Source organism: Leptinotarsa decemlineata, unplaced genomic scaffold (genome assembly GCF_025532065.1).
Source record: "Leptinotarsa decemlineata unplaced genomic scaffold, Ldec_3_MD MMD2_tig00026316_RagTag_RagTag, whole genome shotgun sequence".
NCBI lineage: Eukaryota > Metazoa > Arthropoda > Insecta > Coleoptera > Chrysomelidae > Leptinotarsa > Leptinotarsa decemlineata.
Genome location: NW_027412685.1, coordinates 2,803,104 through 2,822,978, shown reverse-complemented (window position 1 = coordinate 2,822,978; position 19,875 = coordinate 2,803,104). Strand labels below are relative to the sequence as shown.

Below are 19,875 nucleotides of genomic sequence, written 5' to 3'. Positions count from 1 at the left end.
ATTCTATATTTTATTTGAACTTAATGTAAGTACGGATCTGCATTCGACGCTTATCCTTACCACACTTCAGGCACAGCTTATATTACTTACTAGCTGTGCTTCAGGCTTCACTTGCACGCGCCTATAATCTCACTTATGCACATTCCATTGGTTTCTATTTCCATCTACAAGACGGAACTATTGACCAATCACATGCCTACCTATATTTCACAATATTATCTCATCCATCATCACTCAACACACAACATCCTGACTGAAGAACAAAAAGGCTGCAGAAATAAAAGTCAAGGCTGCGAATAACAACTGATCATTTAACAGACGAAAAAACAACAATATACTTGCTATATTGACTGAAAGAAAGCTTTCGATTGAGTCCCACACAGCTGGTTACAACAAGAACTAGAAATATACAAAATACCAAGCACAATTACACAATTTTTAGCCAACACTATGAAAACATGGAAAAGTACAATCCATCTCATCACAGACATCCCAAATACAGATATCCACACAGAAGAAATAAAAATACGAATAGGCATCATATAGGGAAACGCACTAAACGCACTTTGGTTTTGCCTCTGCCTAAACCCCTTATCAAAATTACTAAACAGCACCAGTCATGGTTTTCAAATTAAAAACCGAAAAAAAAAACACAACACACTCTAAACTACCTCATATATGGACGATATCAAGCTATAGGTACGGACCATACCAAACAACAGAAAACACTAGCTAAGATTTCGCAATTGAATTTGACCTGAAAGATGACCTGAAAAATTTTCAAAAATAGTTCGACAGTAAACTTCTCTTGCTGAACATTTAAAAAACACATTACTTACCGTTCAGTATTCTTCAAATATCTCTTCCCCACTATAATTTAACCATTAAAGAAGATTTCAAAATTGTACCTGTGAAAAAAATAAAATATTTCTAGATCCACACTTGAGATGGAATGAGCATATATTACATCTTGTAAAAAAACTACGTTTTATACTATTCAGATTTAAACAATTCATTTATAATCTAGACCTCAAAATAAAATTCTGTACAAAATTTTAGTGGAAACTCATTTGAATTATGTGGGTAGGTGTATCACGAAATTACCTGAATTTGATAGAAGTCTGTCAAAGAAGATTTCTCAAAATTATTCTGCAAAAAGATCTAAGATATTCTAGTGAATCCCTTTACTCTGAAACATAAGTAATGGACGTAAGACAACTCTATAACGTACAAGTATGTATTAAACAATATACTTACCCATTCCTACAGTTATAGAGACAGAAAAATAGGTATGTTAGTCAAAAAATTAATAAAACAGTCGGACAAAAAAGTTTCAGTTACATAGCCCCGAAATTGTTCAATACCTGCCGGACACTGAAAATTGAACCTCTCTCAAAACATTCAAGAAACATTTGAAAACATTCTTAACAGAAATATAAAGAAAGGAAATACGTTATGTTATAGAAGAGTAAAAAAAAGTTAAATGCTTTTATTCATATAAACATCGTACTTTCAGATGTTTGTTGTCTTTATTTTATATTGAGTGTATTTTATTTAGTGTACCAATTTATTGTAGATTTTATTACACAAAATTGTGAATTATAAATATTAATTTATTTCTTTCATCAGAAGTTTCAGATATTTTTTGTGTTTATTTTATTCAGTAATGTTTTATATATACGAAAACCATGGAATAATAATGATTATTTTATTCTATTTGATATCTGAATCATAATATTTTTGATCTGAGTGAAGAACAAGAAAAACGGTTCCATCAAGATATCCTAAATGTAGAGAAGCCGTACTAGGCTCACTGGGATGTCCACATGACTGTGGACTACTGCTGGAGCATTAAAAATAGCCCTTGTGGACCAACTCAAGCAAAAAAAGCGTATGAAAGAAAATATTTTGATAAATGATGCTTGTTTTTCTGATTATTGTTTTTAAGTGAAATATTTTTCTTGAAAATCACGTTTGTCTTATATCTCAAAAACTAAAGCTGGTACAAAAAATCTGACTTCAGATCCAAAATCAGCACCCCAAAAATGTATAGTTTCAGTCATAATATTTCATGCAACAAACAATCTGTTGCTTTGTGCTATATATGCTGACAACTTGAATAAATATTTTAGGAAGCAATAGTGACAACTTTGGAACCTTTGAACAATCATGACAAAATCCTTGACGAGGGATACGGTGCAATCAGCAGCCGAAGCAGCAGATCATGTCTGAATAGTTTCTTCCCAATCGTGTCGACCTCAAGTCAAAAATTTGTTGATCGAATAATGCCCGAGTTGGAAAAGAAAACGGAATCCACAGCAATAAAAATACCTGTACCTTGCGTTGGTGCCGTTGAAGTTACAGCTAAGTTAGTAATTTTATTTCTCATGTATGAAGATATTATTGGTACGGTTTGAAAGGTACGGAAGCGCAGAAGGGCTACATATTTTTATTATTTGTTTCTTGGAAATTACGACTTTCAATCTCGAAATTTCGACTTTTATCTCGAAATTTCGACTTTAATCTCGAAATTTCGACTTTAATCTCGAAATTTCGACTTTAAACTCGAAATTTCGACTTTAATCTCGAAATTTCGACTTTAATCTCGAAATTTCGACTTTAAACTCGAAATTTCGACTTTAATCTCGAAATTTCGACTTTAATCTCGAAATTTCGACTTTAAACTCGAAATTTCGACTTTAATCTCGAAATTTCGACTTTAATCTCGAAATTTCGACTTTAAACTCGAAATTTCGACTTTAATCTCGAAATTTCGACTTTAATCTCGAAATTTCGACTTTAAACTCGAAATTTCGACTTTAATCTCGAAATTTCGACTTTAATCTCGAAATTTCGACTTTAAACTCGTAATTCCGAAATTACGACTTCAAACTCGAATTGTCGACTTTTTTTTCTGTATTGCGATGGTGAACCACCCAATAAATTTCACTAGTTCGTACTTCCATTGTCTACTATATAAAATGATTTGAAATCTCGAAACAAGTAAAAAAGAATAATTAAAAAAGAATAGTTGAAAATAACAATTATATTAAGCAACAATAAACCTGAAAAAAAAATGATAGTGAAATAACCTACAAGTAAAAATATAATAATTGAATAAATAAAAATTAAAGGAATGAAAGGAAAGCAAGGAAATAATAAAAAATAAAAAAGTGTAGAGATTCCAAGTCACGTTAGTTCACGACGTTTCGATTGTTGGTATCTACAATCGTCTTCGGGTGATGACTGGACTGATTCCTCCGAGAGATGACTATTTTATAGGTCGTTGAAATGACCAACTCCCGCCAAAACGGTCATCTCTCACGGAATCAGTGAAGCGGAAAATGGAAAGTAGAGAAAGTGAAAGTATTTCAACGACCTATAAAATAATCATCTCTCGGAGGAATCAGTCCAGTCATCACCCGAAGACGATTGTAGATACCAACAATCGAAACGTCGTGGACTAACGTGACTTGGAATCTCTACACTTTTTTATTTTTTATTATTTCCTTGCTTTCCTTTCATTCCTTTAATTTTTATTTATTCAATTATTATATTTTTACTTGTAGGTTATTTCACTATAATTTTTTTTCAGGTTTATTGTTGCTTAATATAATTGTTATTTTCAACTATTCTTTTTTAATTATTCTTTTTTACTTGTTTCGAGATTTCAAATCATTTTATATAGTAGACAATGGAAGTACGAACTAGTGAAATTTATTGGGTGGTTCACCATCGCAATACAGACAAAAAAGTCGACATTTCGAGTTTGAAGTCGTAATTTCGAGATTAAAGTCGAAATTTCGAGATTAAAGTCGAAATTTCGAGATTAAAGTCGAAATTTCGAGATTAAAGTCGAAATTTCGAGATTAAAGTCGAAATTTCGAGATTAAAGTCGAAATTTCGAGTTTAAAGTCGAAATTTCGAGATTAAAGTCGAAATTTCGAGATTAAAGTCGAAATTTCGAGTTTAAAGTCGAAATTTCGAGATTAAAGTCGAAATTTCGAGATTAAAGTCGAAATTTCGAGTTTAAAGTCGAAATTTCGAGTTTAAAGTCGAAATTTCGAGATTAAAGTCGAAATTTCGAGATAAAAGTCGAAATTTCGAGATTGAAAGTCGTAATTTCCAAGAAACAAATAATAAAAATATGTGGCCCTTCTGCGCTTCCGTAGAAAGGCACACAATGAATTGTGTTTAGAATAATATAAGTGAAGATGGAGAAAAATAGAGATAATAGTCGAAAAAATACCTGCGATGGCTCATTCGATCCGGAATGATGTCTAGAAAAATGTCCGAAAACTGTTTTTTGTACAAATGTCATTAAAAGTGACATTTTTAATGGTTGTATAGAGTATTAAAAGATGATGTTTACAAAGTGGCGTGTTAAAAGTATTTTCAAAACGATTTTTCTCGACCAAATAGCAATAAACAAAATATAGTTATTCAATTTTCAAGGAAGTTCTATTATGAACAATAGATATAGATGCAATTAAATTCTGGTACGAATGTATTATATACATCAATTACATTATTATTATTATTTATGAACAATAATATGAAAAGTACAAGTAGAACAACTGCTGATATTAATATTTTGTGATGTTGAAGAGCCTTGTAATATATTTGAACTATCTGAGTTGATAATTTCATGGGCATTAACATTCAATTCTTGAAGTGGAGGATATTGTAACGCTGGAGGGATTATTCTTTCAACAATAGCCTTTACATAAGAAATATATTGATCGATGAAATTCTGAGCTACTGTTGTAGACTTCCATTCCCGTGCTTCTTAATATCCGTTATATTTGCTCCTGATTCTGCTAGCAAAGAAGCAGAACACCTTCTGAAGCAGTGACCTGTATAATCCTTTGATTCCGTGTTTCAGTAAAAAACGTTGATGATTGATAACAGAAGGGCGTAATGCAACGTATCTATTAAAATAGTTGTGTTTTTTTTCTAGCAATGCAAAAAGAACGACCTATTTTCGTTTTTGTACCTATTCGGAATTTCAACAATCAATTATTTATCCATTAATTTAATATCTTCTGTTTATAAATGGGACAGCTCTTCACGTCGGTAGGCTCCATATATTCCGAAAATAGTAGCAACTTTATTCATCAAATATTTTTCATCTGGCGTTTCATTTATAAACCTCTGGATTTGTTCAAACGTAAGAGTTTTTGATTTTTTGGGCCTATAACTTCCATTTTTCCGCTTCAAGAATGTTACCTTGAAATATTTTCTTATATTAACACTATTTTTAACGAGCGCACTCGACTTTATCATTGAAACCTTACTCCACAAAGTTGACGAGTTCCAAATTTTTTATTTCTCTTCTAGATAGGCTAAGAAGACGGTTTCGCTGAAATTTCCTTCGACGTTTTCAGGTCTACACCAGCCAAGAAAATTAGATTATGCGATGTCGTACCTATTGCTGAGCCGATTTTTTTGGTAACAATTCAATTAAAGCTCTTTTTGCAGCCTCTTCAATATCGTCAGGAACACACAATTCGTCACCTCACTATTGTTCTTCATCATGCACCAACAAGAACTTTAAATGTTACTTAAAATAAAACGCGTGAGCTGTAAACAATGCTGTTTGTTGTTAACCAAGGATTCGGCGTCACCTGACACGGCCACTTCAACAGCAATAACAGCGATAACATGACAATAGTTAACTGACAAGAGATGTGAAAATGTGTTTTTATAGAAATATTAAATACATCTATTTTATTTTGAAAATAGGACAGTTGTACAAAAACTTTGTATGATATTTGGGTTAAAAGTAAGTTTTATTTTGTTCTGGGAATTGCCCAAGTCCCTTCACTTGTTTCGCAAATTTTTTCACTCACAAAATAAAACCTTACTTTTAACACTCATATCATAAATAGTTATTTCGGCACATACTTATAAAATTGTAAAAGTTAGGAACAAGTTAAGATGTAAAAAAGATATTTAGGTTTTTGTAAATATTTCAAAAACAGTAGAGAATTAAGAAATTTTAAAAAAGATTCCAGGAGCGAAGGAAATTTCAAAGAAAGTCCTACCTCCCGACAGTCTATCTCTATTATTTATAATTTTAATTTACCGCTGAAAATAGGCCTCCGCGGGTGAATTTGGGGATGCGGACGAGACATCTAAAGGAAGTACGTCATGAAAAATATTGTTTCTAACTATCAAATAGTAATTTAAAAATTGATAAAAATTAGGGTATATTCTGAATACTATAAAAATTGATTTTCCTTAAAAAAAACTCTAACAACTGAACTATTGAAAAAGCTAGATAATTATTAATTAACAATATTTTACTTGACTTTCGTATTCATTGAAGACCACAGAAAAATGTTTAAATAATTTTTTTTTATTTTCGCTTCGTGGAGATTTTTTTATCAGTGTACTCAATAGGATCGAGATATTAAAGTCATAAAAAAATTCATATTCATAGTAACAAAAAATTAATAATCGACATATTCTTATGATTTTATTATATTGTTATATTCCTGTTTTTGTATTGAATAAAGATTGGGAAAGTTGAAAATAAATTTCAGCGTCATTTGTTTATAAAATAAAATTGAAAACATTTCTTAACTGATTATTTAAGTATTCGAAATATAAAAAAAATATGAACAATTAAAAAATATTTTTGTATTATGAAGAAACATAGTTTATTTGTTTAAAAACTATTTATAAACAAATGGACTAACATTTTTTTGTTCAATTTACCGAATGTTTCCATTTAATACAAAAACGGGAATACGACGAAAAATAAAAAAAAATTATAACAATACACCGATTGTTCATTTTTTTACCATAAAAAATTGTAATAAACATTTTATTGAAATTTTTGAACCTTTCATAACGGGAACTTATTAAGTACACAGAGTTCCATGAAGCGAAACATTTTTTGGAAAATTAAACATTTTTTGTGGTCTTCAATAAAGACGAAAGTCAAGTAGGTTAGGTAAGGTAAGGTCCAAAGTGAGTCCACTGCAACCCGCAAGGGTTTATTGTGGCTTACACCTATTCACACTCGACCAAATAAACCTAACTTCTTAGCGAAGCCGGTTAGTTTGTATGGTGAGTGGTCTTTCAGGTCAGATGCTAAGAGTACGGCTCTGCCGAACTCTAAAAACCTGATTCGGTCTCCAGCGGGGCAGGCACAAAGTATGTGCTCTGCTGTTTAATAATTTTCCAAACAGAGGTGACGCAAACTGTCTTCCGACAGTCCGAGTCTCTGAATATGATGATTTAAATGACAATGACCTGTAAGAAGGCCTGTTAGACATCGTAGTTCATCCCTACTGTAGTCCAACAACTGTTTGATATCAACACTTTGGAGTGGGCCAATCCTGGAAGATTCTGCCAGAAGTCCATAAATCTTCTTGCCATCCAGGTGTTCAATCTTTGTTTGACAAAGCCTAAAGCGATGCCAATGACAGGTTCTAGTCCGATGAAGCTGCTTGCAGCACCTTCCTTCGCAAGGGAGTCAACAACCTCAGGCCAGTATGGTCAGGAATCCAAACCAGAGACAATCTGTTAAGTCTTCCTATCGAGGAGTCGTTTTTAACAATTTGCTACCAATTCAGACGTTCCTCGGTAGGAGCCAACAGCTTCCAACGCCGCTTGACTATCCGAGAATATTTTTATTGACATGTTTATGGGGTTGGATTCTTCCAATATCACCGCACACAATTCAATAGCGTAACTACAGCGGCATATGTTTCTAGGCAGGTTGATATCTCTGTCCTGGGTCTGCGACTGAAAACACCTGCACCAGAACCGGAAGGTGATTTTGATCCATCTGTGAACAAACAACTATCTGCTCTTAATATTTCTTTCTCCCGGAGGACCCAGTCGTCTCTACTCGGAAATAGTACTTTATAAGGCAGTTCGTAGTTGACAGTTATAGGCATAAAATCAGAGGTCATTTTCAGAATGCTGTGACTTCCAATGTCTGTTGCACTCTGCATTGAATTTATTTGTGCAATTGGCAACGTGCACAAGTCTATATGCAGTCCATCTCGCCTCTCTCTCTCTCTCTCTCTCTCCAAAAAAATGTGGAGAGGAGGTAGATCTAGAAGGATCTCCATGGCCGCTGACAGTGTGGTGCTGATGGCACCACTGATGGCCAGACAAGCCTGTCTCTGTAAACGAGAGAGCTTCGCTTGGGTCGTTTTCTGTAAAGCCTTCGGCCATAATTGCACCATAAGTGATCACAAGTCAAGTAAGTAAAATACTGTTAATTATTAATTACAAAACTTTTTCAATAATTCACTTTGAGAATTTTTTCCAACGAGAATCAATTTTTTATAGTATTCAGAATACACCCTAATTTTCATCAATTTTTAAATTATTATTTGAAAGTTGAAAATAATATTTTTCGTGACGTACTCTCTTTAGATGCCGCGTCCGCATCTCCAAATCCACCCGCGGAGGCCTAATTTCCCGTTAAATTATAATTATAAATAATAGAGATAAAATTTTGGGAGGCCGGACAGTTTTATGGAAATTTCCTTCTCTTCAATGATTTTTCTTTTGAATTTATCAATTCTATATAGTTTTTGAAATATTTGCAAAAATGAAAATAATTTTTGGAAACATACAATCAGTGTTTTCTGATTTATCGATAACAATATCATTATGTTTGTGCACAAAAAAAGGTGCTGACCCGTCAAAATTTTGATATTTTTCTAATCTTTATTGCGGGAGCCCCTTTTCTGTGGAGGCCCCAAGGCAGTAGCCCCGCCTGATCTCCCCTATATATCTAGCCCTGAACTCATCAGTGAATGTGAATTGACTAAATAAAATTTCACTTTGTGGTTCATTTGGCTGAAAAATTTATTTGAATGTATGTTTCAGACTTGGAAAAGAGGCACCTTACGAACTTGTGAAACACAGGTTCAACGATGCATCTCAGGGATATTTGAGAGGAATGATAAGATACACAGAAGAGGAATTGGTCAGCACTGATATCATTGGTGATCCGCACTCCTGCATTTTCGATGCAAAAGCTGGTATAGGACTTACAAAATGTTTGGTGAAAATATTTGCATGGTACGATTGTGAAACAGGATTCGCTAATCGTGTTTATGACTTGGCCAATTACATTGGTTCCAGAGAAAATTGTTCTAACTGAAAAATAAAGTGAAAATCTCTATAAATGTTTTCATTTTTGTTATTTATATCATAAAAGTATGGTGACCCTGTTTGAAAAAATAAATGTTCAGAAATATTATTGAACGTTATCTCTCTTTTCTGTAGGCCGTTGCTTCCGGGTAGGCGCATTTGGCCCGTTCTCCTCCTGTTAAATGTCACTCGTGTAACAATAGCTTTCTCCGAGGAAGCAGTTGGTCCTGACCTGCGCAGACTGCTTCCATATTGCGTCACTATTCTAGTTCTCTTTTTTTTCTTGGTTTTGTCACTTTTTTCCGATCTCGTTTGTTTATTTGTCTTGTTTTTTGTGTGGTCACAGTATATTAGTGGTTTCACATATCACATATAGAATTCTTGGCATTAGGTACATACAAAGTTATAGAATAGGTTTTTAAAAATCTGTCTGTCTGTTTGTAAAATCTGTTATTCCGTTAATCAGCTGTCGCCCCCATACGATCGACCACTCTCAGAAGTTGAGAAACTTGTGCGAGCTATATAAGGACTAACGAGGTCTTACCTTTTAACGTGTGATTCCTAACACGGTTGCAGAATCATCCCAGCTTCAACCAGATATATTCTCTCGAGAAAAATATCTGGTCGAGGCGGGAATCGAACCCACGGCCTTCCGATCGTGAGTCGGGCGCACTACCACTACGGACCGCGGCCAATTCCACAACATTACATCATGCATGCAAAATTTCATTTTTGATTTCTGAAAAGTTTAAGGATAATGACTGAACCATTCGAACAAGAGGGATATTGATTTGTTTTCGGAATTTTCAGCATGAATGGGTCCTTCCTCTTCCATGGGGTGGTTCTTTTCTTATAAAATTTCCAGATTGCGAAGACAGCGGCAGCAACCATCAAGAGGGTTATAAGGATGCTTGCAGAACTGGATACAGGAAGTTCATGAATTTTTTTCAGGTCTATAGATTTCAGGTGAATTTTTCTGGGTTCCAACTCTTCAGGGCTAATCTTGTTTATTTCGATTTCTGGAATGGTTAGAGGATGGTCTCTCACAATTTCTTTTTTGTTCCATAACGTGAAATCTCCGATTGTGATTCCGCAGTTGAATGGTATTTCAACAAGTCCCGTTCAATATTATTAGTTTTATTTTCTACTTCTAAAATAAGATACTCGGCGTGTTTCAGTACATTGGACTAAAGTGTTTGTGGAAGGTTAATTTTGACATTTTCTACTATTTTATCTACTATTTAATCGTAGGGCATTTGCTGATTAGATTTGGCTACTTGATGACCTCAAACGTGGTCTGCAATTTTATTACAAAAGGATCGTAGATTTTTTAGTTGATTGAAAATTGGGGATATTTCGACAAAATGGATGAAGGTGTGTTTGATTTCATTATTTTGGAATTATAGTCGCTATTCTGAACATCGTTAAGAGTATGGTTACACGAAGTAATGGCGCCATCAGTTTCATTGTCCTGTGAAAGAACAGATACTTTTTTAGGTCTTTTCACTTGTGATTTGTGTACGAGTTTTCCTTTTGTTATCGTATTTTAGTCCCAAGGTTTTTAATTACTATTTTTTTATAGCGGGGTTTACTTTTACTGCTGTGGATTCCATTTTATCTTTGACAAATGCCCTGGTTCCAGGTTGAAATTCGGGGGTTCTTCATTTTTTCATTTTGTTTTTCGTTAAGTTTGGTTTTGTATTTCAGTGAGGTTTCATGTATTTTTTCAAAAAGTATTTTTAGTCTATTTCGGCGGTCAATTATGTACTAGTTCATTATAATTTCGTCAGACATATCAAATGGCTCTGGAGCGTCAAGTCGTCCGTGAATAATGTCCAAAGGTTTTTGTTTCGTGACACTGTGAATTGTGGAATTATACCCAACTATAGCGTATTGGATTGATTGTTTTGGGCTTGCTCGTTGGTCCTTCATTTTAAGACCTCGGAACTTTCAATCAATTCCGAATGAGGTCTTTCCACTGGGGGGGTTATTATTTTAATTCCCGGGTGTTGTAAAATGAATTTTGATATTGTATAGGGTACAGAAGTCTTTGAGTTAAAGAGTTTTGAATTCAGTGCCACTCACACGTGATTGATTTGGGGATTCAGAGACTGGGCAGTGATGTGCAATGAAAGTCATTAAATTGTCGAAAGCCACGCTTGCGTGCAAATGGGTTCGGGGGGTATGCTTGAGCGTATCTCGAGAACATGTCGATGATAGTCAAGAATTTGGAGTTAGAAATTGACCCACTCATGAAATTGAAATTGATACTACCAGTATCAATTACAATTTCATGGGTGGGTCAAGTATTTCTATATATATAGGGAAGGCTATTGTTTATTTCGGTGTACATTTCAGTGGTTATGTCCTGTGGCTGCACGGAGCCACCAGCATTTGTATTTCTATCTCTTGGTAACCAAGTGTTGCCCATCTTTACACTTGGCTGCATCATACTGACGATGGGTCAAAAACCCGAAACACGGGCTTTTGACTAGAGACTAGACATATAGAGATAAAGATGTAATTGAGTGTGTATGATATAGATCAAAAGGGAAAATTTGTAGACAAAACACTCAAAAAAGGGGCAAACCGCGGACACGTGTTTCTGGCTATTGAATAAAAACACAATAGCAACTTTCACGTCTCCCTATGTACCGTAGAGTTTTTCGAGAGTTTCTTTTCATTTTTAGGTACCTATTCATATTTTTTTATTGCTCTGAGCGTTTTCTACAATGAACTTCGAATAGGAAAAACTTTTATGATTATCTGAAACATATCTACATCAAATATATATTTTATGAGTTTTAATAAGCAGAAAGAGAAATGATAGCAATGATAACATCCGAAACGAACACTATAATTGTAATGAAAATTGAAATGAAGTAATTTATATACACAATCTCTGTATTTATATCCTGGACTCGGAAGTCACGCAGGTAGCTATAGCTATAGTGCATATGTGAAGTTTTTCATTTTTGGTAACCAGTTGTTGTCCATCTTTGCAATTGGCTGCACCGCGCTGGCAATTGCTAATATATATATATATATATATATATATATATATATATATATATATATATATATATATATATATATATATATATATATATATATATATATATATATATATATATATATATATATATATATATATATATAAAATTAATAGATTAGTACTCTTTGATCATTCCCATATTGATTTCAATTTAAGAGCCACCGGTATACAGCTGTTTCAGCCTATTGGGCATCGTCAGTACGGGCAGGCGGTCCTCGATTGAAGACAAAATGAGAAAAAACCAAGAAAGTACTTGATAAAAATAGCTGCGTAAACGCAAGCGAAACATAAGTGGAACCACCTATTGGTGTGACACCCAAGTCAACTTGCCAAGTTTTTATGTCAGTGTTGGTGGTTTGACCAATCAACCGACAACTGCGGTAGCAGAAATTTGGGAAGCTAACCTGAAATGCCATCGGAAAACGAATCCACATGTTTCTAGAAATGATATGAAATCTAGAAAGGTTAATGCAGTCAAGCTGCTGGAAAATAATTCCATGAAAATCAAAAAATTAATAGATTAGTACTCTTTGATCATTCCCATATTGATTTCAATTTAAGAGCCACCGGTATACAGCTGTTTCAGCCTATTGGGCATCGTCAGTACCGGGCAGGCGGTCCTCGATTGAAGACAAAATGAGAAAAAACCAAGAAAGTACTTGATAAAAATAGCTGCGTAAACGCAAGCGAAACATAAGTGGAACCACCTATTGGTGTGACACCCAAGTCAACTTGCCAAGTTTTTATGTCAGTGTTGGTGGTTTGACCAATCAACCGACAACTGCGGTAGCAGAAATTTGGGAAGCTAACCTGAAATGCCATCGGAAAACGAATCCACATGTTTCTAGAAATGATATGAAATCTAGAAAGGTTAATGCAGTCAAGCTGCTGGAAAATAATTCCATGAAAATCAAAAAATTAATAGATTAGTACTCTTTGATCATTCCCATATTGATTTCAATTTAAGAGCCACCGGTATACAGCTGTTTCAGCCTATTGGGCATCGTCAGTACCGGGCAGGCGGTCCTCGATTGAAGACAAAATGAGAAAAAACCAAGAAAGTACTTGATAAAAATAGCTGCGTAAACGCAAGTGACAACACTGACATAAAAACTTGGCAAGTTTACTTGGGTGTCACACCAATAGGTGGTTCCACTTATGTTTCGCTTGCGTTTACGCAGCTATTTTTATCAAGTACTTTCTTGGTTTTTTCTCATTTTGTCTTCAATCGAGGACCGCCTGCCCGGTACTGACGATGCCCAATAGGCTGAAACAGCTGTATACCGGTGGCTCTTAAATTGAAATCAATATGGGAATGATCAAAGAGTACTTATCTATTTATATATATATATATATATATATATATATATATATATATATATATATATATATATATATATATGCGTATTTTAGAGACCTATTCAGTGAGTTAAAAAAATTGAATATAGCCCTTTTGGTTCTGGAGATATACAGGAAAAACTGAAAAATCCCAAATTACCTTTTTGCATATATCTTCTTTATTCGCAGAAAATCTGTCCACATTTTGCTATTGGCACTTGATGTAGGCTATCAGGATATGTCCATGAATTTTTTATACAGGGTGTCATCTGTCTTGGGCCACCCCGATCTTTGAATTTTTAAATACGGACCTGTATTTTTTGTATCGTCGACGTTCACTTCATACTGAGAAATTGAATTTTATATTTCGGGATGGGTAACATTTGATTGTAATTGTGTGAATTATTCCCTTTTGAATTACGAACCTGGAAATTGGTTGACTGAATTGAATAAAAACACAATAGCAACTTACCAAATTACGTCACGACGTTTCGATTGTTAGTATCCACAATCGTCTTCGGGTGATAACTGGACTTATTCCTCTGAGATCTGACTATTTATAGGTCATTCGGGTGCTTTCACCTATCCCCTCTTTCCGCTTCATTGGTTTTAGCGGGAGATGACCGTTTGGCGGGATTTGGTCGTTTTTCGCTACTAGACCGTGCTTTCGAGCTCTGTAATACAAAGGAAGGTCTCGAAAAAGAATTAGACATTATCAAAAATTACTGGTGTAGCTTCAGTTTTAATCTTCCTCTTTGAAGATGATCTTGGTGATAGAAACACGTGTCGAGGTGTTAAAAATAACTATTTGGTGTTGGGAAAAACTCCAGTAATATTCATTACTACACCAAAGGTTCCAAACAGTGCATCATAAGTATTGAAATGTAAACAAGCTATCCCAAATAAGTAGATTGAGTTTGCTGACACATTTTCAATATTACAATAAACTGTTACGTTCCTAAAAAAGAGTTGTATTTTATTTCAATGAGGTCTATACTTATGGCAAATATATTATTTACAGCAAAAAGGTATCAGGTCAACGGTAAGTAAGTAGAGGTTCCCAACAAACATGGTTCTTTTCTGTGGTGATAAGATGGCACTTACCCCTGTAGATAACTAATGATTGGTTATAAGAATAAACATTGTGTATGGTGTAGCTGAATCATGTTTTCTCGTTTTTATTTGCTTTTGCACCTAAAATGAGCATAAGTGAGAGTTTTTTTAACACAAGCAATATAGCATGATCTCTGAAATTTGCAAAAAGCAGACAACTGAAAAGAACACTCGATTTAAATAAGGTTAAATCTGTATCAATAGCATTCATTGCTTCCATTTGTTTTTTGTGCATCTCAAGAAGACGGAGTTACACTGCATGATAACACATTCAACACAATATAAAAATTACATTGTCTAGTCCATTGAACCTCTAGACCAACTGTCCTGGTGAAAATTCTATAGGAATAAAATGAAAATAATTTTGCAAACATATGAAACACTGTTGCAGTTAATAGATTGACTTATTAGAAGTTGAAGAAAAATGTTACTGAATACAAAATACTTCTTTCAGAAGTGAATAATGAAACATGATGGGGTAGCAAAATTTGGATCAAATTAGCAAATATATAAGTAGCATAGTAGATATATTTTCCACAAATTTGACTCGGTGCCTGATCTCTTTCCATATACTCATTTCTTACTTTTAATTTACTTACCAGTATTTCTACAATTATTTTCGGAGCTGTTTCTTACACTTTTGATCAACTAATACAAATAGAATGTGTGAATTCAAACTATAAAATATTTCAAAATAATTAAAATACACTGAGATACCATCAATATTTACTACTTATAATACGTCATCAAAATCACAGCAATATTATACACAGGGAACAAAAAATTTGAAAAAGCTAGAAGATACCACTATTCTTGAACTTTCAAATTTTGTATAGAATCCGAAACAACTTCTAGTTCCGACATTTTATTTATCATAGTATTCACACTACTCTTTTCTGCAACACATTCAAGTGATTTTGCTTTCTTTAACTGTCTAAATTCCTCAATGGCACAGTCCAATTCGTCCACAACACTCTTCACAACCGCTATTCCTTCACTGTCATTGTTTTCTGATCTTGTTCTAGGTCTTTCTTTGGGGTATTCATAAGGTTTGTATCTTGCACGAGATGATACTGGTCTGAGCCGAATACCCATAGAGACATTACTCACATATCTTGTATTGATGGTGAGCATTTTGAGGTATTTATTTTCTATGTTTTCCAAGTATTCATCTTTTGACGTCGCTGTATTAGCCAACATTCCCAGCTCATTGAGGGCACTATCTAGTTCGTTCAGTTGAGGTCTTGAATCCTGAAACAAAAAAATATTAGGAAAACATAGATAATGATACTCAAAAACAAAAAGAAAAATGAAATAGAGGTATTAACGATAGTATAATAATAATAATTCCTTTATTACAAGAAACATCTCTGTTTAAAAAATCTGTTTAAAATCTGTTTTCCCGTTAATCAGCTTGCATGTATTTTACTTAGTAATATTTGACTAGGTAATGTCAATCATAATTTATTAGAAAACAAAATTTAGAAAAATTATTAATTTCTCTGATACAGAAATCCTGTGGGAATCCTATAAACCTAAAACATTCTGTAAGTTTGATGAGTAGAATTTAGAACCACTGAGGGTCGACAAATTAATTCCTAGTACTTAATGTTATTTGCTACCTGATTGAGATATCTAATCTTGAATTTCACTAGTTCGGACTTCCATTGTGTCCCTGAAAAAACAAATGAAACTAAAAACTAAAATGAATAGCTTAAAATAACAATTTTATTAGGCAATAAGCCGTGAAATGAAATTACATCATATGTTGCGCATTCCAGCTTGGGTGAATTCGTCGTTAGACAACATATATGCAGCTTCTGAACCAGCGTTCCTCCCTGTGGATACAGGATATAGATGTTTCTCACTAAGTGAGAAACATCTGTATACCGAAAACCCACTCAACTTGGTTTAAAATATTTTTAATTGTTTTATTCCATTGTTGAATTATTTTTAATTTTTGCTTATTTTTATTTTATTGTGATTTCATTTCAAGGTTTATTGCTTAATAAAGTTTTTATTTTTAGCTACTCATCTTGATTTTAATTTTCTATTTGTTTTTTCAGGGATTTCAAATCATATTAGACAATGGAAGTCCATACTAGTGAAATTCATTATGAAACATTGTCAACCACTTTCAAACAAACATATGTCATCTTTACCAGTTTTCTACCTGTGATTACATAAGAGTGCAAACTATAACATCACAAATTTCATAAATTTTCCTACAAGAATACTGAAAAGAATACAGCGGTGGCGAACATACCACCAACAGCTACAACACAATTAGATCAGTGATACATTCCTCAGTCAAAACCCTTGGGCTCAATGGGTTGAAAAATATTGTCAACACCTGTTTCATGAACAGTGTAATCCAATGTCTATCAAATACGAGATGGTTACTGGAATATTTGAAAAAGGATGAGTACATGAAAGATATCAATACTAATATTTCTAGTACGGAGGGTGCTTTAATCAAAGTTTTGCAGAAGGAATTGTGGTCAGAAGATTCATCTGATAGAGCAGTGAACACAGTCTCCTTAAAGAGTCAGATTCAGAGTTTTGCCCCTCGATTTATGGATTATACACATCAAGACGCCCAGAAGTTTCTTAGTTATCTTTCAGAAGTTTTATATGATGACGTTAATAGAATTATTGAGAAACCTAAACCGACCTTAACGGAGATTAACGAAAAATTGAGCGACAACGGAAAAGCACAAGAGTCATGGCTGACTTATTTGAGTACATATAACTCTAAAATTGTAGATAATTTCGTTGGCCAATTAAAATCCCCTATGAAGTGCACACACTGTGAACATTTATCTGTAACCTTCGATCCTTTCTGGGATTTGTCACTTCCCATACCACAAAGAACTGGCCAATTGAGTTTAACAATGTTTGGATTTCTTCACAAGAGAGGAAACTTTGGATGGACATGAAAAACCGACATGTTTGAGTTGCAAAGAAAGAAGAAAATGCACAAAGTCTCTATCGATCCATAAGCTTCCCCGAATTTTAGTCATTTATTTCAAAATATTCTCTCTAACAGAAAGATTTAGAGGCAAGTTAAATTTTGCCATCGAATTTCCTCTAGATGGATTAGATGTGAACAATTATGTAGCAGACAATGTGACTCCTTGTCGTTATAATCTATATGCACTGTCGAATTAGAGTGGGTCTACCTACATCCTCTTTTATGAAAAGGAGGAAACGAGTTTGCACCTTTGAGGGTTTTGAAAAGTTATTTTTGAACTGTTGATTTTAATGTTATAATGAATTACTGAAAAAATATTACTCATTAGTATCATATTTCATAAAATAATACTGAATACAATAATATGAAAACTAGAAATGAAACGTCTGGCGTTAAATGAATACAAAAGAAGCATTAATTTGCATTGATAATTTTTCAGTAATGTCAATTTAACTAACTCAAAAGTGAAATGTAAAACTGCAACATTCTTTTTGACGCGCGTTTCACATTGCAGTTCTGGTATTTGAAAGCAGTGTTTCTTGTTTTGAACCTAAAAGTACTTGACACTTTTTTATGCGATTACACATCAAATTTGTTCTTTTATGAATCTGATAAAAATACCTTCTAAAATATACTATCAAGGGAAATATGGATGAGTCAATGTCTTACCGAGGCAAATATTCTCTCAAACACATCAAAGATATGTACGATATGTTGGGTGAAATGAACAGTCTGCAGAAGGAATTAAACAATCTAAACTTTATGGAACGTTACAATAACTTCAGAACTGTATACAAAAAAGAATAATATACCTATTGACAGCAGCAATAATATAATGAGTGAAAGCTAGAAAACAATAAATGAAATCAAAACCAAAAGAAACCAACAGTTATCAAATATAATAAACACTGCCAATAGTAAAAACAAAAAAAAAACTCAATAAATAAATATTTCTTAGACAAGAATAATTACAATGATACAATTCCTATCATATGAAAATTCAATGAATTTCACACTCCTTTCTTTCTCCAACAACTCAAACAAAAGTAACCTAGCTAATGAAAAAATTACGGCAGTATCAGCAGAAAGTATTGATAATGTAAGCGGCAAAGTCATAAAAAGCATTGCTAAGTATATCACTGTGCCCTTTCTTCATGCCAAGGCATATTGCTTAGTTATTGGAATTTGCAAATTCCGAACGGCTGAATAACTATCTCCTGAGATTTCATCAACTCCCAAATGTTCAAAACGGATACAGGAGAACTAAATCTACTGTCAGTGCTATAGCAGATTGATTGAACTTCATGTATGAAGCACTTAATGGCAAAAAACACTTTAGGACTTTTTTATGGCCCAAGTTGTGTATTTGACCTAGATCATAAACTATTACTGTAGAAGAAGGAGTGAATGGGTAAATGAAGAAAATGATATGATTGGGTAGAATTGTATCTGTTCAAATAATAGATAAAATTACTGATTGAATATTTTCAAGTCGTTAACACAAATAAAAACATTCAAGCATACATTAAATTTCAGTTGAAATTAGTTTCTCATATTATATTGAAATTTAAATATAGAGAAAACTTACTATCAAAGAAGTTATTGTAATATACTTGGAGTCAATTAGAATGAAAATTGTTGTAGGTAGTCAACTCATGCATACTATAATATAGTAAATCATACTAGTGATTTTGCAGAGTCTTTTTGAAATGATAAATGTGGTTAGTATGTATTTCGAATGCAATAAATTCATATATGTGTATCTTTTCATCATAGTAAATGAATGAATCTTTTACCATGAAGGAATTGAGCTTAAGAATGTAAATGTTAGTTAGTTCTGTGGCAAGGAAGCAAGTTTAACTTATCGAAATGTTTCCCAAGATACGAGACTTCTACTCGATAATGATATTACTGCATTTTATTTTTAAAAATAATATAATTTTAGACTACCAGTATTTGTTGACAGTTTTTATGTTTATAAATAAAACATGATTTGAGCTCAGTAATAACCATGCAACCAATTGAAACAAGGACATGTTTTCCAGGATACATGCGAAAGTGGCACAAGCAAAAAAGTGGCAAATAAAAAGTATGGCATTACAATTAGTACCTTCACATCAACATCATCGCACTGCATTTTATTTCTATAAACTTTCTGGGATTGAAACAGCAGACAACCTCTGGTGACAGTATCTACTTTGTTTTGTTTATAAATAATGAATTGGGATTTGGGATTAGAGCCAGACCTACTACCAACATAAGCACGAAA

General features: G+C 33.4%; 2 protein-coding genes across 2 annotated transcripts in view; one reads left to right on the top strand and one right to left on the bottom strand.

Moving 5' to 3' along the window:
* The window catches only part of LOC111504778 (glyceraldehyde-3-phosphate dehydrogenase), a 49,061-nt gene extending 39,900 nt beyond the window's left edge, over positions 1-9,161 (top strand). The window contains exons 5-6 of the mRNA XM_074181828.1: positions 2,133-2,368; positions 8,860-9,161. Coding sequence (XP_074037929.1) covers positions 2,133-2,368; positions 8,860-9,136 — 513 coding nt within the window. The 3' untranslated portion in view covers positions 9,137-9,161. The remainder of the gene's footprint in view (positions 1-2,132; positions 2,369-8,859) is intronic.
* A 6,180-nt stretch (positions 9,162-15,341) lies between these two features.
* On the bottom strand, positions 15,342-19,875 carry LOC141485316 (uncharacterized). Its single transcript, XM_074181786.1, has 2 exons — positions 19,717-19,875; positions 15,342-15,883 (listed from the first exon to the last, which is right to left on the bottom strand). The coding sequence occupies exons 1-2, from the start codon at positions 19,741-19,743 to the stop codon at positions 15,440-15,442; spliced, it is 471 nt and encodes a 156-aa protein (XP_074037887.1). The 5' UTR covers positions 19,744-19,875; the 3' UTR covers positions 15,342-15,439.